This window comes from Python bivittatus, unplaced genomic scaffold (assembly GCF_059951505.1).
Source record: "Python bivittatus isolate LINGU-HERP-01145 unplaced genomic scaffold, Pbiv_v1 ctg000970_np1212, whole genome shotgun sequence".
Lineage (NCBI taxonomy): Eukaryota > Metazoa > Chordata > Lepidosauria > Squamata > Pythonidae > Python > Python bivittatus.
In genome coordinates this window covers 1,826,492-1,849,593 of record NW_028277121.1, presented here as the reverse complement: position 1 = coordinate 1,849,593, position 23,102 = coordinate 1,826,492, and the positions used below count along the sequence as shown (strand labels likewise).

At 37.4% G+C, this 23,102-nt stretch overlaps 1 protein-coding gene across 5 annotated transcripts in view; it reads left to right on the top strand.

Annotated features, from left to right (window-relative positions):
* The window catches only part of ATP8A1 (ATPase phospholipid transporting 8A1), a 102,837-nt gene extending 80,019 nt beyond the window's left edge, over positions 1-22,818 (top strand). For all 5 annotated transcript variants that reach the window (XM_088131099.1, XM_088131096.1, XM_088131098.1 and 2 more), the window contains 6 exons: positions 31-87; positions 3,619-3,726; positions 10,740-10,828; positions 11,427-11,519; positions 17,448-17,539; positions 18,359-22,818. In XM_088131099.1, coding sequence (XP_087987225.1) covers positions 31-87; positions 3,619-3,726; positions 10,740-10,828; positions 11,427-11,519; positions 17,448-17,539; positions 18,359-18,456 — 537 coding nt within the window. In that variant the 3' untranslated portion in view covers positions 18,457-22,818. The remainder of the gene's footprint in view (positions 1-30; positions 88-3,618; positions 3,727-10,739; positions 10,829-11,426; positions 11,520-17,447; positions 17,540-18,358) is intronic.
* Positions 22,819-23,102: the final 284 nt, after the last annotated feature.

Genomic DNA, 23,102 nt, shown 5'->3' with positions numbered 1-23,102 from the left:
AAGAAAAGTAATTTCTCTCTTTTTTTTTAGTTTGTGGTAATAACTGTGTGTTTAAAAGCTGGATTAGAGACTTCATATTGGACTTTGGTAAGATACCTTTTAAAATATTATAAAGCAATAAATGATAGTGGTTCATTCATTTCAATTTATGCAATGCAGTGACACTTTTAATTACTGGTGGGTGTTTCATTTGCTTATTCAAATTTACCGCAAATAACAAATAGAGATACCATCTTTTATCTATATGCAAATCCTTATGTACACAAAGAAGAACAGTATGTGATCCTCATATGGCAAATATAAGTCTTCCTTTTTTTATAGTAGCGCTTGATGCCAAATGGCAAACTTTTTAAAAAACTACTCAGATTCAGAAATATCTGGTACAGATGCTGTACCAGTTAAATGTCCTGCCTAGACACAAAGGGAGCCCCACATAGTTAACATTACAGCAGTCAAGCCTGAAAGTTACCAGTATATGCACTACAGTTTTATGGTCATTTTCTTCTAGAAAGGAATGTAGTTAGTACATAAACTAAAGCTGATAAAGGGGACTGCTGGCTGTGTCTCCAATCTAGTATTCCAGAAATATTCCCAAACTGCATACCAGTTTCTTTGGAGACCAATTCTGTATAGAATAAAGGGGATTGACTCCTACCTGGAATTATGAGCACTCCCAAGTGAGCACCTCTGTCTTGTCTTTATTCAATTTCAATTTATTCTCTGTCATCCAACCCATTTCTGACTGTAGGCAGGCATTCAGGGAGTCATATGGTTACCTGAAGATGTTACAGAGACATAGATTTTGGTATCATCAGCATATACAGGCATGTAGCTTCAGAATTGTGATCTCTTCCAGCACTTCCATTTCGGTATTGAAAAGCACTAGAGATAGAATGGAGCCCTGAGGGACAACATATAATTAATTGTACATGATGCTGATGAATTTATACCTGCACAGATTAATGCTCTGGAACATTCTTTAACTGATGAGTACTGGCAGGAGTTCCACCCCTAAGTGCCTGTTTAGCGCTAGCCCTTCAGTTCCCATTTTACTACCACACTGGAAACTTTATAGAGAGCGTGCTCTGTGAGTTGTACTCTTGATGAACCTCTCTCTTTTATTTTATAGTACTTACTAGGAAAAAAAATAGAATAAGTTATTGCTTTCACATTACCTGTTTTCCTTTTCTTTGGAAACAAGCCCCTTTGTTTTGGTTAAAATCTGTGGCCTCGAGCCTTTTTTCCAAAAATGTTTAGCTGTGGGAATAAAATTCACTTTAAGTGTTTCGTCTGTTTGGGTGAGGGCACAAAGTAGATTCAGGCATCCGTTACTAAAACAAACTATAGCTGTGCCAGAATCCGTGACCTTGCCCATGCACTTCCTTCTGGAAGTAGTATGGATTTAAAATGCATCACTTCGTATCCTCGTAAGGCCTCTATTCCAGAATGACACCAACCAACATTTACTAATCCCACAGTACAGCAGTTGATCTAGTTAGACTGAGATCTAAGTTAGACTCACTTTCAGAACTGAAATTCCCACCTGTTTATACAATAGTATTAACTCTGGCTAGATTACATTTATTGCCAGCATTAGGACCTAAAACTGTAGAAGGTGTAAAGTAATTTGGAGATGAAGGAAGGATTGTAAGCACCACTAAGAAACGTACTCTAAACAGAGTCTCAGATTAGATTAGCAGTCATCCCTGTTGATCATCACTACGCCTTCACCTCTAGAGTTGGTCACAATTGTTAATTCTTAAGATAATAACTTCAGCTCAGGCTGGCTGGGAAATTCTGGGAGTTGAAGTGCACACATCTTCAAGTCTCTGAGGTTGAAAAGCACTGGTCTACATCCAAAGCTATATGTGTAAAATGTAAACAACTTTATGCTTATCAACATTCTCATTTTAGAAATTATACCTAATATTAATATAATCTTCTTTATCTTTAAAGGTTTAAGTTATTTAAACATTCAAGTGTTAACAGTCTCTAGTTAATACTGTATAAAGGCTACTGTATCCAAATAATATAATATACTACTTGTGATTTATAATAATACAATAAAACAGGATGGATACAATAAATAATACAATAAAACAGGATAAAAAATTTGGAGTCAGGATGAAGAAGACCTAGAGAAGTTCCTGAACCACCTAAACAGCATCCACCCCAATATACAATTCACCATGGAAAAAGAAGTGGATGGCCAAATTCCATTTCTAGACACGTTGGTCATACGCAAACCAGACCTCAAATTAGGACACAAAGTCTACAGAAAACCCACCCACACAGACCGGTACCTACACAAAAACTCCAACCACCACCCACGTCAGAAAAGAGGCATTATCAAAACCCTCATGGATCGTGCCAATCGGATCTGCGAAACCCAATTCCTAAACTCTGAACTTAACCACCTTAATTGGGTCCTACAAGCGAATGGCTACTCCAAGAATGAAATAAAAAGAGCCATCAAACCAAGAAAGCAACATGCGACTGAAGAAGAAAAACAGCCACCCACCAATAAAGTATTTCTGCCCTATATCAAAGGGGTCACAGACCGCATGGGAAAACTGATGGAAAAACACAACTTCCAAACAATCTTCAGACCCACCAGAAAAGTACAAGAAGTGCTAAAATCAGCAAAAGACAAAAGGGATCCCCTCACCGCTGCAGGAGTATACTGCACACCATGCAGTTGCGGGCAAGTATACATCGGGACCACAAAACGCAGCATCCATACCAGGATAAAAGAACACGAAAGACACTGCAGACTACAGCAACCAGAAAAATCTGCAGTAGCTGAACATGCTCTCAAGCACACTGGACACAAAATCCTATTTGAAAACACAGAGATACTGGACAACACCAACAGCCACTATACCAGGCTATACCGGGAAGCCATTGAGATTCACAAACACCAGCACAGTTTCAATAAAAAAGAGGAGAGTCTAAAAATCAACAAAACCTGGCTACCAGTCCTGAAAAATACAGCCTGCAAAAGGTCAACGAACTCAGCTCAACCACCAGGACATGTGAACAGTTCACACAATGAACTTGCTAATCACCCCCAGCAGCCCCTCGTTAACAATTCAGTAGAAGAAAAACCCTGCCTAATCCCCAGGAAGATACACACAGATGCTGACACCAAAACAAGCAGCCACTCAGTAACCCAACCCCACCCACACACCCCCATCCCCCCTCCCCCCCCAGATCTCTATAAATACCCACAAAAGGGTCACATCACCCTGGGCACAGAGAGAACTGCTCCTGTCTGTGCTCCTGCACTCTGAAGATGCCGGTCACAGGTGCTGGCGAAACGTTAGGAAACAAGACTTCAAGACCACGGCCACACAGCCCGGAAGACCCACACCAGCCATCGTATGCCGGCCGTGAAAGCCTTCGACAATACACAATACAATAAAACAGTTTAAAAAAATAAGAAACACTGGTTTAGATGAAAAGAGAAGCCAGGCTATGTTTTGACATTTTCAAAGGGAGCAAAATTTAAGTTAGACTTTAATGCGTAATGTTTTTATAACAGACATATCTATTTCCTTATATATATAACTGTTTTAGAAGTATTCATTTACTAACAGTTTCTTTTCTTTTTTTCAGTTTAGTCATATAGCTATATGGGGCAGCATTGCACTCTGGGTAGTATTTTTTGGCATCTACTCTTCTTTATGGCCAATCATTCCTATGGCACCAGACATGTCTGGAGAGGTAATGTTTCTTTTAACTAACATATAAATCTTTGCAAACATGTATTATAATTTTTCTTTCAAGCAAGAGATGATTTAAAACTTGTCAACAGTTAGGAGTTCTCCTGGACAACCTCAGGTCATGGTAGTGCTGACACCTAACGTTAAAAAAGTTTCAGAAAAGCATTTAAACAGAAACCTGAAGAATCATCTCTAGGGAATGATGATGAAAATATTTTAGAATGTTCAAATGCGAACACAGTAAAAATAAACCAGGACCATGTAATGGTACAAGACAGCTAGTCAAAAAAGGTGAAAGAACATAGGTAAAAATGCATTTGCCAGAGATATGTATTGGTGTTTTGATGCAAATGCTAATATAAAACAGAGTATATTTTAGAATACATAAAAAATACCACATTCAATTTCAAATGCCATAGTTTTGCAGATACTGAGTTTCTTTTAGCATCATTTCTAAAAGTAGATATAAATTATTTCTTTATTTATATTTTCCTTGTCAAGTATTTTAATCTTTTTTCCTACTCTTTTTCAATACAGCCAAAATTGGCATAATCAATATGAAATGTACCCATGATGCTACATTCCTAGAGAATTTTGATTTTGGTTAATTAGTACACTGGACTCAAAGTAATTGACAATGATAAAAGTAGTAATAATAAATCATTCCTCAAATCTTCCCAATAAAATCTATCATCCGGTTAATCTAAAAATGTGAATCACAATCAAAATTTTAAAATCCACAATGCAAAAAAAAAAACGTCAACTCCACCATTAGATGCTTATCTAAATAGGATCATTTTCATGACCAGTTATGTGGGGGCTAAATGAACCTATGGGATAAGCTGTTCCATAATGCCAGGACTGCCATTGAGGTTTGCTTCTGGGGCCCCATCCCCTTCACTTCTCTTTGAGTAGAGGTTCTAGGAGAGCCAATCTTTCATTTTGGTGAAATGGTTAAAGGCACTGGACTAGAACCTGAGAGACTGAGAATTCTAGTCCTGTCTTGTGCATGAAGCCAGCTGGTTGACTTAGCTCCAGTCAGTCTCTCTCCAGGCCTAGGAAGAAGGCAATGGGAAACTAATTATGGAAAATGTTGCCTAATCACATAATGATAAGTATGTAGTCACTATCGTAAGGTCTGTCTAGTCCAAGAAGGGACATAACTGGTGTACCAGTGAAGCTGGGCAAAAATTCCTCTGGCAGCTCAAGCTGAAGCCATAAGTCTAGGAAAACCCCAAAATCATAGACTTGCTCCCTCAGATAGAATGGAAAGCTGTCCACAGCTAATCTCAGGACCAGAATAGAGCTACATCTCCAACTGATTCTGAAAAGGTGGTGTATAACTAAGTACCGTTGGCATTATTGTAATCCAACAGATGACTTCTCCCAACAGTTTGATGTGGATGTTAAATGACATGGGGAGAGAGCCAACTCCTATAATATATATAAGATATATATATATATATCCTAGAGCAAATTTCTCCTTCCCCATGACTGCTGACTGGAACCATCTACTCAGGAAGGAATGGAACCACTGTAAAACAATGTTCCATCCCCCAACCTTTGCAGGTGGTCCAGAAAGATAGCATAATTGATAGTATTGAACATTGCCCAAAAGTCTAAGACCAAGAGGGATACACTTCCTCCATCTGGGTCCCAATGCAGATCATCAACCAGAGCAAACTGTGCCCAGGTGTAAACCCTGACTCAAAGGTCCTCCGTAATTGAGTGCAGAATGTTGTTTGCAAGGGTGGTACTGTGCATGAAACAGTAAGTATTGGGTAGTCCATGCCTGGACCAAAACACCTCCTTGATCTGAGCATGGACCTGGAACACTTTTATACTGGGGAGAGGCGTTCTGAGGTGGAAGATGAGAAACCACAAGGCCTTTAGTAGCACCTAGTAGCAGTGGCTAAGCACTGATTAGGAAAAGGAAGGCACTGGGAAGGTTAGAGAGAAGGGCAAATGAGTCAGTTGGGTAGGGCAGCAGCTACAAGAAAGAAAGGCACTGGGAAGATGGGAGAGGGCTGGTTGCATGGGTCAGGATATGCTGCATTTGAATTCAAGCTCACCAGCAATGACTATGGGAAAGGAAGCAATTGGGGAGAAATCACTGGAGGAATTCATGGGCTAGTCTGGTATTCCACGCTTGAATTCAGGCATAGCTGTGACAGGAAAATAAGGCAGTGGGAAGAACAACAGACAGGCTGGCACATAGACCATGCAGAAAAGAGGAAAGAGCAAAATATATCAGCCTTCTATATATGCTAAGACCACCCCCAAATATTTCTCGGACAAAACTCAGAGCAACTAAAATGTTCGTTTTAGTTTGGCCAGACTGTGACATGCTGTAATGGTCCAACTGAATTTCTGAGCTCCAAAGCTGGGAGAGTCTATGTGGGTGGACAAAATAAAACACATTTTCTGGTTTGTGCGTACTACTAAGAGTCATTAATCACCTTCTGAATTCAGCTGCACACACATTTCTGGCTGCCTGAAGGAGACAGAGCACAGATCCAGCCCACGTGTGGCAGAGATTATGCTACAAAAAAACTTATTCACTCCTCAGATTCCTGAAGCTAAAATAAATCCCAGATGACTGTGCAGAAAGTTGCCCCAGACATCTTTTTCAGTACAATCCATAGTGGGGTACAATCCATAGCAAACATGAATAATTTTATCCACGCTGAATCTCAATCCAGCGGCCTCTGCATTAACCTGGTTCTCCCATAAAATGTGGGTAACTTTGAACAAAGCAGGTGGGCAAGAATCCACACCTTTGCAACAAGAGCAAAGAACTACAACCACTTTGCCATTTCTGTTGTCACAATAGAGACCCAACCCTGAGTATGTAACCATATTTAGTCATGCCTTCATCCTTTGCCCCCATGCTCTAGGAGCCTCTTCTGTCAATCTTCCTGCCTGACAGATCAATGGGGAAATCCACAAATGCCTTCAGGAAGCCTGAAAAGTCATCAGGTGCCTGGGACGCACCATCCTAATCAATCTACTTCTGCAGAGATCAGTTTCCATATTAACTAGAAAGTGAACTGACTGCAGCAAAGGACTTAGCCCAGTGTCTCCCATCACGTGTATATATGTGCTGGGCCTGAGACGACCTGGGAAAAGCTCTTGGTTTCCATAGAAGCCATGGATTCCTGATCCCATCCAGGGCATGGAGATTGAAATTCTCCAGCACTAATAGTTTGAGGGGTCCCAACATGAGCCCAGCTATAAGGTCCAAGGGTTGCAGCAGAGCTGCTGCTAAGCAGAATGATAATTGGTATGCCAGCGTCAGCCCTAAGTTGTCGCTACAGCCCAGCTTCATCTGTATGCATTAACAATGAGTCACCTGTGGACTGCAATATCTAGTCACTGCTGTGGTCTGTTGAATTAGGGCCGTCGCCCTGCGTCCCTAACTTTAGCGTTGCAGTTGCTGAAGCACTCTTGGTTGATTGCAGATACACTCATAGCCAGGACAGCATTTTTTCAGTTTCTAGGAACGGTGTTTTCACGAAGCACAAAGAGTTCATCTACAACACTCCATTTACAATCTCCAGAACTCTCCAGAGTGTGAAAAACTAAGGAAGTCAAACTTATTTGTGTTTTTTGGGGGGAGCGGGGGCGGGGTTGTTAGCTTTTAAGCACCTATAAGACTTACAGTTCCTATTGGCCTTCAACACCCAAGTCCTAAAAACTTAGTTCCAACCATTTTGGTGAAGGCATGATGTCACTGGCCATGCCCTGTGTGGCTTCTAAGTTAAGCAAGAGAAAGTGCAGCCCTCAGGTAAAAAGGGGATAAAAAGTGGGGGGGGAATTCCATGAAAAGGGGGGTTTTCCATAAAAAGAGAATTTTTTTCCATAAAAAGGGGATTCCTCATCCCTGTAGCTAAAAATCAGGAAAAGCAGCTTATCCTTTAACCATTTTTAAAAAATAATTGAATCATCAGTGCATAAAAGTTATATTGGATATAGTCAAGAAGATATTTTGTAATGATGGAAGACGATGATGGGATTCATCGCAGTTTGCATGGATTTATTTCATAAAGCCACGAATTGCCAGCATTTGTCAGTGTTTCTTCCTAATACATACGAGAGTACAATCTGGCCTAGATTTTTAAACTAGTAGAATTCAAGTAAGAAGTCCACTGTTAGTTCTAAAGTAACAGCAAGTTCAAACCTTGTGGGATGTGGAGATTCTCTGGCTATGGAACGTATCTACTTGGTCGTTTAAAGTTAGCTTATATATATGCTGGTGATCGGCTATGCACAGCATTCAAAGGGTATTTTGCGAATAAGTTAGTGCGTGCACACTACCTCCCCTAAAGCACTGAGGCAGCTACACCCCAGGGAAGACTTCAGGATTATCATATATAAATATATTTCTGTAAACATCATTTGCTGTCATATTAATGATACCTTTCAGCACTTTGATTAAATTCCTCCAATTAAATAGTTAAATGTTTCTTGCATGTTTCTGAGTATCAGTTTTTATACATAATAAATTAAGAGGGACATTTTCATTTAACAGGTTTTAAAAACTTTCAGTTCAGTTAAGGCCAATTAATTGGAAATTTGTATTTTTCAGTTGTGATTGGGACCGAGCCACTGTTTCAGCAGATCCCATTTGATTTCCCAAGGCCAAAAGGGGCAAGGGCAGAGAAGACTTGGCATGCGCTGCCGATGAATTTGTAAATCGCAAAAAGGCAGACAGAATCCATCCCCGGGACAGGCCGTCCCTGTTAGCACCATTGTCTAAGCTGGATCGGTTAGCCGTTTCCCAGATGACCTGTCTCTGTGCAGAGAGATGTGAAAAGTTAGAGACAAAAATGGTTCAGCTGAGCCCGGAGGGAGCTTTCTTGTGGGATTGTATTTTTCTCCCTCTTCATCCAAATATACAAAGAAGCTTTCTGTCTTTAATGTGAATGTCAGCTTTAAATCTTTTAGTTTTGGATTAACTCTGCAACGGGAAAAAATCTGACAGGCTTTCAAATATGATGCAGAAAAACGTTTTTCCCTTCAATTCACGTTGCTCATTTGTAAAGCCAAAGGCTGGATTGACTGAATGGTAGGCGCCTGTTGTTCCTCCATTCATAGTTAGCATTACAATGGTCAGAATTAACATCCTGAGACCTACATGATCAATTCTGCTGTTTCACCAAGCAACTTTTAATACAGGGGGGATTACACAATGACAGCTCTTTGGTGGTTTCCCTAACTTTAAAAGTCATTAAGAATCATTTAAAAATAAAGGAATTCTATTTAAATCGCCACCATTGCTGCCTTTATTTTTAATTCAGAAATCAACCCGGTATGTTATTTTAACGCCTTGCTTTTTTTCATTAGAAGCTACATATCAACTCATCCTTTCTTCTTTAGTACTTATGCAATGTATTTAGAACAGTAAATGTCCTATTTTCTTTAATATGTTATCATTCTGTGAGCATCCTTTGTTTCTCTGTGCATAATATTTAGATTAAATTACAAAGAATAGCTTCCATTCCACCTGTAAAGTCACAAGCTATTCTTTATAATTTACATATGGGCAAAATAATTAACATATTGTTATTTGATGAAGACAAAGGAGCTATGTCCAATCAATAAACCTTCAGTTAGATTTAAATGTATTCTCAAAGCACAAAATACATCACTGCTACACAAGAGGGGGCACTAATTTCACTCCCTGACCCATCTCCCCCTGCCTTGGGAAAAAGGGTCTCTCTGTAGTGATTTTGGGGCCCGCAGGCTGCAGCTTGAGGGGATTAGCAAGCCTTCCACTCTTCCAGGAGCATTTTCAGATCCAAGCTAGTGGCTTTTGAGGCATCATATATTGTTGCCATTCAGCAGAAGAGTTTAAAAGTTTTTAAAAGCTCCACATAGAGACTTCCTGTTTGTCATTTTATGAACTGGGATTCACATAGAACAATTTTGAACAATAGACACAATGCCAGAGACTAATTTCCAACATCTTAAATCAACATTTTATTTTAAATATTGTTTGTGTGTTTCTATCATCTAGAAACCTGAAATTTCTGCTGCCATACAAGTACGTCTGGAGCTAATAAGAAATATGAACGCGTGTAGTTAGCCCCGAGCCTCTAAATTACTTAAAATATCTTGGAAATTTCATTCATAAACTTCTCCTTTTAATGAAGAACTTAACTGTATTTTCACATATTACAGTATCTTCACATAATCTGTCTACTTCTCTGGAAAGTGAATAAAGGATTATGAAATGTAAATGAAAAGCTATCAGTTAACCAGCAACTGTTTTATAGATTTTATTCAGCATATTTTATACTACTTTATAGAATTTTTCAAGGCAGTGGTATTAAACAGTAAAATGATATAATGACAGTGCAACAAAAATCGTAATAAAAATCACATTAAAAATATCCCTAGAACAGAGAGGAACAACCTGTACCCAACAGGTTGCCTATACCTCTCTTCCCAAAAAAGCATTTATTTGTTGTTTCAGTTTCTAAAATGGCCCACTCACCAGTGATTCTGGGTGGCTTACAAACTATTAAAAATAGCTATCCTGAGGAAGATGATTACAACACTACAATGTTCCAGAAGCCCACAGAAATTTTCCTATTGAGCTTTAATGGCAAGTAGCCAGGTAAATTTTTCAGGAGGAAAAAAAAAATCTTCAAAGGTACGCAAGTCTTCTTTTAGGTGTAACGTATATAAAACCGGACCGTGTCTCCCATCGAAGGGCAAATCCCTGCCCGTTCCACTTCTGGGAGATTCATGCAGCGCCAGCCAGTGGTCTTCATCTCCAGGCAATGAAGTGCACCTCCAGCTGCGAAGAGGTTCTCCTTCAGCTAGGAAGAGCCACTTAGCTTCTCAAGCTCTGCAGGAAATACATGCAACCTTGCTGACATTTTCACTGGTCAGGCCTAATTTTTCCACATAGGTGATTTATGAAGATTAGCTTTCACAGATATTTTATTTAATATCATTGCAAATGTTTCATTTTATATACATATATATTTTTTTAAATCTATGTAGGCAGTGATGTTATTCAGCTCCGGAGTCTTCTGGATGGGCTTATTAAGTATTCCAATGACAGCACTGATATTTGATGTAGTATATAAAGTGTGAGTATGATATAATTAATATATGGGCCCCAAAATAATTAATCTGTCCACTTGTTAATTACCTAAAATTACTGTGCAGCCTCCACAGCTACTCAGAAGGAAATCCCATTAGTTCAACGGGATATATTCCTAAGTAAGTAGATTTAATGATGCAGTATAATTATTGGCATATCTACTTAATTAAATACAAGCTCAGTTAGATTTGCACATGTATAGAGAATTGATTCCTTAGTCTACTAATAGATTTATTGGTTAGTTGAGATTGCTCTTCAGAAGAGAACAATGTATATACATCAGAATTTAATAATATAATATAAAATATGAAAGCAAAAGCACATATGTACCGTTGGAATGGAATGCTTCTTTGGAAAATCTTACTTCCTGGTTCCCTAATGGTTAAACTTAAAAATAAATGTATAATCTGAGCTCCCTGTGGGCTGCTGAAGTGTAATTTACATTCTTTCTTAAATAATATTATTGTGGGATTGAATTTAATGTTACTGAATTAAATTTAATTTTACACTGATATTCACAGACAAATAAAAGACGTAGAATTTTAGAACAAATTAACTGAACGTTTTTAAAATTATTATTTTAGAGTAAAGAGAGCAGCATTTAAGACTTTAGTAGATGAAGTTCAGGAGTTGGAAGCAAAATCTCAAGATCCAGGAGCTGTTGTTCATGGGAAAAGGTAAAATATTATTATAAGTAGTTTCCCCACTATTGAATATTCACATTCCATTTATGTGGCACAGAGGTATTTTGCTTTTCTCTGATTGGACTTCATTGCTTTGATCAAAGATTATCATAAAGGTCTTTGAATTAATTTTGCTGATAAAATGAACCAAATATTGTAGTTAAGGATTCTCTTGCCTTGATTTAATTTAACAGCCTTTTTAACTAATTATGCAACTACTTCAGCATGCCAGGAGTACCTTGCATTAACTGTAGGCTCTTATATTGCATAGAGCAAGTTAAGGGACATTTTTTCGACTAATAGTTCATTGTGAATTGTACATTTCAGTGGGCATGGGGGGAAGTAGTTCAGTCCCTAAGAAGAAGAGAAGCAGCTGTTGAAAATAAGGGACTTCAAATGGCTGCAAATACAGCTTTACAAAACAAGGCTGCCTTTGAATATACCTGAAGATTAGCCTCTGCTTGGGAGTAGCCCTTTACCTTGTGAATTTGACTTTTTTGTAACACCTAAATTAAACTCTTTCTTTGTACTATCACTTCCTCCCCTTGCTTCATTTTCATCTAGTTTTGTTCCCCCCTTTCTCTTGGCTTCCTCTCCCGGAGTAGCTACCCTTTCCTCTTATCCCATGATTCTCCCAATTGTTTTTCTTTCTTTTTGCTATCTGTGCCGGATGAAGGGAGGGAAACGTTTCTCTGTGTATATGTACTTGTATGCTTCTTGGTTTGTGTGAGCGAACAGTTCATATCTCCAGATGAAAATTAATTTTATAAAAGGTACCTTATGTTACGGGTAGTTAATGTTAAGTAGTAGTTATTAATTTAGTTAATATGTTACTGGAAAATTATTAAAAGACCCCACCCCAGTTTTAAAGCATAACCTTTAGTAGGTGCATGAACATTTAGGATACCGGATCTGAGTTTTAAAAAAATCCAGATAACACTAGATGCTACCAAGTGGTTGCCCAGATTTTTGTGGCTCTGTGTACATATGCACACAGATATTTAAATGAATCACGTGCATATTTTTAATGGGGAGGGGAAAATCTTCAAAATTTGTTTGACCCAGAGCTAGGAGCTCTAAGCTGACAAGGTGGAGAGGTTAAACATTAGACATGATTTTGTCTGTATTTATAGCTTTTTTTATCTATTCTTCCTTGAGGTAGTAAATTATCTTCAATTCAGAAATGTCTTTCTTTCAGATATAAATATTTTCTTCTACTGGAAATTTTTGTGAATAGTAATATTCCAGTGTGATATAATGGTTAAGATGGTAGACTATGATCAAAGGACCCAAGCAAGTTCATATCAGCCATGGAAACTCACCAGGTGACTTTGGGCCAATCATTCTCCTCATGACATAAAGTCCTCTGAAAAAGTATTCACATCTTTTAGGATTTTCTTAATTTTTGTGTATTATTTCCACTGAAAGTTACTCGAGTTTCATGTAGTCCTATATAAAAAGAATCTGAGTGAACAAGTAACATACAAGTTTAGTGTTTGTTACATTGGTTTTGAACTTGAACCAGTTGTGTGAGTATCTCGTTAAACAATCAGGGCTGATTCAGCCAACCCTGTGTTATGTAAACCTCACAAACCTGGCTCCCCTCATCACAGTGAAGTTCTCATCATACAGACTCCAGAGACATGTTGCACTGTGCTAAAAAAAAAAGTCACTGATGGATGAAAATGATTACAAACCATTTCCAAAGCTCTGGAGCTACCTGCAGTGATCAACAGTTAGACACAAAGCTTGAAATGGAGATTTGGCACAATAGTAAATCTCCCCAAGGGTGGCCATCCTGTCAAAAATCACTCTGAGAACTGCCTAAATGTCCAGGAAGTTGCAAAGAACCCCAGGGATCTGCAGTCCTTCTTTGCTGTGGCTGAAGTTAGCATTCATTACTCTACCATCAAAAATACATTGCATAAACATGAGATTCATGGGAGAGTAGAAGAGCAGAAGCTGTGGCCCATGCTTTACTAAGAAGAACATTGATATTCATCTCAGGTTTGCCAAAAAGCAGCTGGATGACCCTTCAGACTCCTGGAGAATATTCTGTGGACAAAAGACAAACTCTTTGGACTATGTAGGTATTATGACTAGAGGAAACCAAATGGAGCATTCCACAATAAGGACCACATGCTAGCTGTCAAGCATGGAGGTGAGAGCGTCATGGATTTGAATGCTGGCTGAGGACCTGGACAACTTGCCATCATTAAAAGAAGCATAAATTTTGCTTTGCATAATAAATCCAGTGTTTTAGAACTGTTACATCCAAGACCAGACCTAAACCACAGAAATGTTGTGGCAAGATCAGAACCAAGCAATTCATGCTGAAAAACTGTTAAATGCCACTATATGGAAGCCGTTTGTCCTGGAAGAATGGGTTAACATTTCTATACTGTGATGTGACAGCAATTACCAATTACTGGAAGCCTTTGACAGCAGTTGTTGGAATTCAAGGTGCGGCACTCAGTTACTGTATCTAAAAGGGCAGTTGCCTTTTCACACCGGCACAATGCATGGAGGATTATTTTGTTTAGGAAATAAATGAAGCAGGTATCAAACTCAGATTCCCTTTTGTATCAGCAGAACTCACATGGCAAAGATACACAAAAATTCAGAAAATCCAGAAGGGGGCAAATACTGTTTCACAGAATTGTACCACACAGAGTTGTATTTGTGCAGATAAAATGGAGCAACCAGATAAGTTGACTTGGGATCCTGGAGGAAAGGTAGGATATACGTATAACAAATCACAACAGTAGTAACCACCAAAACTACTATATATCAATTCACATCATTCTCACACACTTCTTGCTATTTCTCTGACATGGTAAATGAAAAATTAAATTACTACATCACACATTTAAAAACTTACCATCCTTTGACCTTGCCTTTCTTAATTCAAGTTAAGACAGTAATTATTTCTTTAACATACAGTGGGGCAAAAAAGTATTTAGTCAGCCACCAATTGTGCAAGTTCTCCCACTTAAAAAGATGAGAGAGGCCTGTAATTTTCAGCATAGGTATACCTCAACTATGAGAGACAAAATGGGGAAAAAAATCCAGAAAATCACATTGTCTGATTTTTAAAGAATTTATTTGCAAATCATGGTGGAAAATAAGTATGTGGTCAATATCAAAAGTTCATCTCAATACTTTGTTATATATTCTTTGTTGGCAATGACAGAGGTCAAACGTTTTCTGTAAGTCTTCACAAGGTTTTCACACACTGCTGCTGGTATTTTGGCCCATTCCTCCATGCAGATCTCCTCTAGAGCAGTGATGTTTTGGGGCTGTCGCTGGGCAACACGGACTTTCAACTCCCTCCAAAGGTTTTCCATGGGGTTGAGATCTGGAGACTGGCTAGGCCACTCCAGGACCTTGAAATGCTTCTTACGAAGCCACTCCTTCATTGCCCGGGCAGTGTGCTTGGGATCATTGTCATGCTGAAAGACCCAGCCACGTTTCATCTTCAATGCCCTTGCTGATGGAAGGAGGTGTTCACTCAAAATCTCACGATACATGGCCCCATTCATTCTTTCCTTTACACGGATCAGTCGTCCTGGTCCCTTTGCAGAAAAACAGCCCCAAAGCATGATGTTTCCACCCCCATGCTTCACAGTAGGTATGGTGTTCTTTGGATGCAACTCAGCATTCTCTCTCCTCCAAACACAACGAGTCGAGTTTAGACCAAAACATTCTACTTTGGTTTCATCTGACCATATGACATTCTCCCAGTCTTCTTCTGGATCATCCAAATGCTCTCAAGCAAACTTCAGATGGCCCCAGACATGTACTGGCTTAAGCAGGGGGACACGTCTGGCACTGCAGGATTTGAGTCCCTGGCGGCATAGTGTGTTACTGATGGTAGCCTTTGTTACTTTGGTCCCAGCTCTCTGCAGGTCATTCACTAGGTCCCCCCGTGTGGTTCTGGGATTTTTGCTCACCGTTCTTGTGACCATTTTGACCCCACGGGGTGAGATCTTGCATGGAGCCCCAGATTGAGGGAAATTATCAGTGGTCTTGTATGTCTTCCATTTTCTAATTCTTGCTCCCACAGTTGATTTCTTCACACCAAGCTGCTTGCCTATTGCAGATTCAGTCTTCCCAGCCTGGTGCAGGTCTACAATTTTGTTTCTGGTGTCCTTCGACAGCTCTTTGGTCTTGGCCATAGTGGAGTTTGGAGTGTGACTGTTTGAGGTTGTGGACAGGTGTCTTTTATACTGATAACAAGGTCAAACAGGTGCCATTACTACAGGTAACGAGTGGAGGACAGAGGACCCTCTTAAAGAAGTAGTTACAGGTCTGTGAGAGCCAGACATCTTGCTTGTTTGTAGGTGACCAAATACTTATTTTCCACCATGATTTGCAAATAAATTCTTTAAAAATCAGACAATGTGATTTTCTGGATTTCCCCCATTTTGTCTCTCATAGTTGAGGTATACCTATGATGAAAATTACAGGCCTCTCTCATCTTTTTAAGTGGGAGAACCTGCACAATTGGTGGCTGACTAAATACTTTTTTGCCCCACTGTATACTTCAAATTGATGGTACTTGTTGTGATACTCTGTAATGAAATAGTATTTGAATATCTTTAACTTCCGAATCCTTTACGAGATTAGGTTAACTACATATACAGTATAGGTATAATGAAATATGTTGCAGCACTTAGCGGGTTTTCACATCTATTTTCCAAATGTGTACTTATTTTCATCTACAAACAGATGCAGGGTTTTGTAGTTCTTTTTATTCTTTACCACTCTCAGTGGAATGTTGTAAAGAAATGATCTAAAGGAGGTAAGGAATCTGGCTGGCTGTCAGCCTGACAATTGTTTTAAAACTGAATAGCAAGGGACCAAGTTTGGTGTGGAGAGAGAAGCCAAGGGGGGAAAATCTGAGTTTGAAAATGGGTCTTGCAGAGAAAAAACGTCCCCCAAAGGCATCCCTCTAAAACAGTTCTGAAACACTGGATTTATTATACAAAGCAAAATCTGTGCTTCTTTTAATGAAGAAGCCCCCTTTCTGCCCCCTTTCCCAGTCATATGACCTAGAACAAAACTGTTGTTAAGGGGATGGAAGGAAGTCCTTGAAGCCGTGCTGGGCACACTTGCCCTAATTTGTTTAATTCCTGTATTTTGATGGCTTAGGGCTAGATCCAGCCTGTTTTTAGACACTGGGTCACTCAGTGAAGTTTGTCTTCCCTTTTTCCATTTTGCAGCTGCTTGTGCCCCCCCCCCCCCCGCAAGCTTCACCCAGGGAATTTGGGAATCCATCACAGCAAATTTGAGAATGACATGGAGTGGATGCAAATGATGTAAAGAGAATGCCCTGGCATGAACTGTCCAAAACCATTTTTCTCCCTAGTTCATTCGTTGATGCCTCACTGCCAGCAATGTGACAACAGTTAGTTGCAGGCCTTGCTGATTAAGTCATAAACTTCAAATGTTTAAGATAACATTAATGAGGTCTCATTTACACAGTCAAATCTTCACCAGAAGTGTATTTACATTCTACTGAAAACATACGAAAAGTTTTGTTTCTCCCTTAAATTAGTTTTGAGGCTAAATCTACAGCACTGATTTAAATCATAAAGTAAACAAAAATAATAATAATAATATTTCCAGTTATAATGCTTATTACAAGCCTGATCATTGTGAGATATAGGAATAGGAATGTTCTAGTGGCTTTGTAAATAGGAACTTAAAGCAACTTCTCTTGAAATAGAGTTGCCAACAGATAGTTCCATTTAGTCTCATCCTGTATGTAGCTGCTCAGATTCTATTAAGGTTAAGTGTGTGGTTGATGCCATCGCTCATTTTCTGTAATCTGTTCAATAGTCATCATTGCAGACTGGATTTCCCCACCCCCCAAAAATTTTTTTAGTGCATTTAATAAATTTGTTCTTTTTTCCCTAGCTTAACTGAAAGAGCTCAGCTATTGAAAAACGTCTTTAAGAAAAACCATCTCAACTTGTACCACTCTGAATCTTTGCAACAAAACTTACTTCGTAAGTATTTGAGATATTCAAGAAATCAACACAAATTCGAAAGACACAAATAATAGCAAAGTCATTCAATATGATTCTTATTAGAAATTTCCTCACACACTGATTATCTCCTATATTATTCTAAGGATTCATCTGTCTACTACATTATAGCTGATTTTCAGCTCCATTGAAGATTTAAAAGTGAAAAAGCAAAATACAAATATTTCAAGTAAATAAAATTTTAAAAAACAATATCAGTTTTACAGAGAATTAATCTCATGATCTATGATTATATGGCTAACAGACTAATTATATAAAAGAGAGCAAAAGGTAAAGTAAAAAATGGTTGAGAAATTCAAAAGTGCCTTGCGTTCAACAAGGTGATCTCTCTGAAATCTGCCAATTCTTCTCCCCTTCACCCTGTCTCACGTGGATACAGAACGTCTTTTGACCTTTATGAGCAGTTTGGGTGCTACAGTAATAGCCAGTTGCATCAACAGACCTCTACTTGGGCTAGATTTGATCTAAAATGTGTAAAATGTCGTGGCACTTTAATTCCTTCTTGGAATTTGGTTTTAAAAGAACATAAACTTTAATCACAGTGGTTTGTCATGTTACCAATTGGTTAATAAATGTTCTTCTATATACTGTTTGGAAACTCAGTATTTATGGCTTGCAAAATCTTTTTATCCTTTCATGCCATATTCTATGCAAGTCCTCAGTGTTAGCCTCCACAAAATGTTTTTCAGTATTTCATTTCAGTGATTTTTTTCACAATGTTTAAAGAGCATTAGAACTATCACCACTATTTCTAATTGCAATGGAACTCTCTACTTCCAGATGGATACGCTTTCTCACAAGATGAAAACGGAATTGTTTCACAGTCTGAAGTAATAAGAGCATATGATACAACAAAACAGAGACCTGATGAATGGTGAAGGACAATGTCACAGAGTTCCAATATTTGCCATATCAAGGCAAATTAATGCATATTTCCTGCATCTGCACACATGGTCCAGTAACAAGATTAGAGGGAGTTGTATGTTGTTACTCTTGTTTCTTGAAGTTCACATATTGAGTAGACATAAGCACTGTGCAACTATACTCTAATACACCATCTCTAAAAATTTTCAAAAGTTGCTTGGATTTTGTAAACGGATACTGATAATTACCTGCAGCCTTTTCAAACAGCTTATTTACAGTGAAGATGAGTACTGTTCCTGTGTATAGAGAGAAATACTGTGGATATAGATATCTATCTTGAATATAATGAACAACCAGATTGCTCAACATACTATACATTGAGAAGCATAGCCTTTGCAAAGGTGTATACATGGTGAAATTATTTGAAATAATGAGCCTTTGATTTCCACAAGTGCTAAAGAACCATTTTAATTACCTTAATTCATGTGATGAAGAAAGATTTCAAAGCAAGTATTAACAAGGAATTGTGACAAATGAGCTTGTTTGCCAAAGAAGTTCCATATTTCTCATTTTAGCCATCATTTGTAGAGATAAAGGATAGTGATAGCAATGGTGTTTGATGTCAGAATTGCATGTTTGATACTCTGTACTTGAAAAGTTTTACAATAATATGAAAACTGATATAATTTGATTTTTATTGCATTTATTTTCAGATCTGCAGTTACTTTCACCTTTGGCCTTACAGACACCTTTCTTTTCTCTTTTGTGTTCCTTTAACAGAATGTGTACATTTAACACAACATTCATTTTCTCTGTCATGAGTATGTGTCTTTGAGACTTGTTACCTGCTTTAAAATCCTGATTTGGAGACATTTGTGTGCAAGATTGGGCTGTGTTTAAGATGTTCCTTTGCCACTCTCCCTGTACATATAATCAGAACTTTCATTTTAAAAAGCAAGGGTTACTTGTTGGGGTTGGCAGAGAGAAAAGATGGTGCCTTAACTAAGTTTCCTGTTTCCCAAACAGGCATGAACACTGTCAGAAAAGAAAGAGCCAACTACTGTATATTATTGACTGTTTGGACATAGTTCAAGACCATAGTGCATTGCGTACATCCCACATGGATACATATGTATAGGCCCCATAAAGAGAACCCAAACCAGAATTTTGTAATATTTACAGAAGCCAGAAACAGATTGTTCTTAGTGGATTGGCATGGAGGTGTTCTTCAAAATGCAAATTTTATTTACAGAACATTTTACGTATAAATTAGTTTACTATAAAATAATTTGCTTTGTTAGTCGTCGTCATCTAAAAAAAGGAATAGATGTTATCAGCTTAGTACTATACTATACATTGTTTGCACTATAAAACAGTTTATTTTTGGTATTTAATATATTCTGTTTATACATTCCCAAATTTGATTTAAATTAGCTAACGTTTGAGAATTTAAAATAATAAGGTTTGTGTGTGTTTTAAATAAAAACATTTTCTAACCAGTAATGTAAAACTTCCCTTCTCATTAACTGAAATGTTTTGATTAAATGTTTTTAAATATGTCATTTTGTAAAATCATAATGAAAAAAACTAATATTAAATTGCAACGTCCTTTTTTCCACTGTGCGTGTTAAGAGCCATTTCAATTGGTCAATAATATATTTTATATAGACAGTTCCATGTCTGATTTCAGTGACATGTCCAATTTGTTTACCTATCTATGGACAAGGATAAAAATTATGGTAAATTCAATATTTGTGGGTTGTGTTTCTACATTAAGTCCATTTTTAAAAAGTAATGCGAAATAGAAACACTATTTATTAAATATTGCATATACTTCTGAAATATTTCATATATTTATGATTTAAGTATACAATTTTTCATACTTATTTCATAACTGTGCTCATAGTATAAAGTTATTTTTCTCTGGCTAAGCAGAAAATAAACAAGGAGTCAATGAAGTCTCTCGTTAAAAAGGGCTCTCCTTCTAATCTTGCAGCCTGAAATTGCCTTTAGGAAAGCTATTTCTGGCACAGATCATTAATAAAGCAATGAGAGCCAAATAAATTGACCTACTATACACACATACACCCACACATTCACACTGTCACATATACACAGTTAAGGGCATCTTCAAAAACCTGGATTATTGCTTTATATTAACACAAAATATTTCTGAAGCAAATTATTAAAAAATACGATAGCATATTTACAGTACAGTTTTAAGCGGCGTATATTTCTTTTAGAATCAAAAAAATAAATTCAGATAATGATTAAGCAGAAACTGAATAACATATCCCGTTCGTTGCTTATGACCTTAAGGCAAGCTCTTATTGACTCTGACAGCGAGAATCTTTAGTTCAGCCAGCAGCGGCAAGCGCATATACGGTCCGCATAACGCTACATGTAGATGGACACAGGGGTCAACCCCTGCTCCATTCCCAACAGCATGAAAGGGAATGTTTTGCATGCGAGTGACCTAGAATAATGATCTGCACGCAGAGTCTTGTTTCTGCACACAGGGGATCCTGTTTTCTCACACAGATTGTCCTTGGTGAATCAAGATGCAGGCATAAATACCTTGCATTAACTAAAATTCAGGAAATGAAAGTTCCCCAGTTGCCCAGCCTTACAAACATGGTAGACAATATTCACTGCCAGTTATTATATATTACATTTTTCTTTCAAATGTGCCAGTTTATTCAAGGTGCCAGACCTCAGTGTTTCGTTTTCTCCCATTTTCTAACCACCTAGGAAAGATGAAAAAAACTGTTCTGAGAACGCGCTTTATAAAGTAAATGGTATAGAAATGTTTGATTCAAAGAAAAATTTTCAGACTTCTAAATAACATAAATCCAAGTAAACGAGAACTGTTGAACAAAAGTCAGGATGTACAAAGCATATGTAATTTGCAAACCTATACCTTTCATTTAAAAAAAAGGCTTTAAAAGTTATTTATTACACTATAATATAGAAATATATATTATATTATAATATAATATATATTTAGGGAAGTTGGTTGATATGCATACTTTATTCAAATAGGGTTCTTTTAGATTACAGTATTTTATTTTAAAGTGATAAAAATTACATTTTTCTTAGTTACCTGCATTAAGGAAATTGTATATTATGTGTATATTATGTATTGTGCAATATTTATGTTAACATTTAAAAAATCATTGTTGAAAGAATCTGCTACCATTCAGAAATCAAAAGTATGTCTATACCTGTATATTATTTTTAATTAAATAACTGTAAGAATGTGGTACTATTTAACCAGAAAATCAACCAACTGGATACACTTTGTGAAGCCATAAGTAGTCATGTTTTCTTAGGTTAGACTTATTTGCAAAAATAAATTTTAATAAAATTAAATAATAGTTTAAAAACCTTTTTAGTTGTATACCAGTAGAAGAAATGTTTTAAAAAGTATAATACAATCTCTCATGGGAAGACCTCCTTTTTATCATCAATTAATGTTAAATTAATTATTTGCTTGACAATTGGACCACGTGACCTTTTTTCCCCTACTGACTTACGTGTTGTGGAAACGCAGTTGTCGTTTTGGTTAAGTTTTAGCAATCTGTCTGCATGTCACAGTGTGAATCTGAACGTGATGCATGCTTGTGCTGTAACGCTTATTATTTCTTTGTTAGCTGAAACAGGCATCAAAGCGTGTATGTTTGGTAAGCAAAAGTGAAGTGTTGGGTGAACAACGGGAGTGCCACCTTCATTTTGTTAGCATGGAATGTCAACTCAAAAGGAGCCCCGTAGTGAAAGCATTCCAAAATATGCGCAAGGCCCAAGAAACTGATTGAATTAGTCAATAAATTATAGTGAAAATCGACCGTGATGTATCTACTTGCTTTATAAGTTGTTTCAACACAGACTTGTGCATCCATTTAATATTTTGTACTTGCAAAACTGTGACCCAGACGTGTAAAAGCTGAATCATGTTTCAGTGTTGTTGTTTTTTTCTTGTTCTACAATTTAAGCCATAATGCATTAACTTAGTTTTCCGCTGCAGTTTTCATGAAATGTTCATAAAAAATAGGCACTATATAATACTTAGGACTGCATTCAAGGTAAGGTAGGATTTTCCAGCTCCCCTAAATCATTACTGCTGAAACTACTGTGGAAATTGTGAAGCTGCATGAATGGAGAGATTTTTGACTCAGTGTTTATGGTAGTTTTCTCAGGTTTAGTTTTAAATGGATGTTAAATGCACTGTTTTATAATGTTAATAAATTTTAATAATATATTCACTTCTATGCAGTGTTACATGTCATTGGCATTTGGTGAATGTGCATGTTCTGAACTGCAAATTTTAATTGTTTTGTCTTCTAATTGTTAAACAATAAACCTTGCCATTAAGTATATTCTGATGTTTATCTGTGTCTTAAATATATAATGATGTCTTAGAAATTTATTTCAGTGATGTAGCCAACGAATCTGTAATATCATATGACTAATATATTCCAATGCATCATGAAAGCTTGTAAGACTATGAGACATATATCCATTTTCTAAGCAAAATGTTTCTATTAAACTTTTAAAGGTAGTTGGTTAGCACAATTCAGATCATTAGAGAAAGAAACTAGGTGATAAACACATTTCGTGTTGCTAAATTGGCCATTAATAATTTCCTTTGCACCTTTTTTTC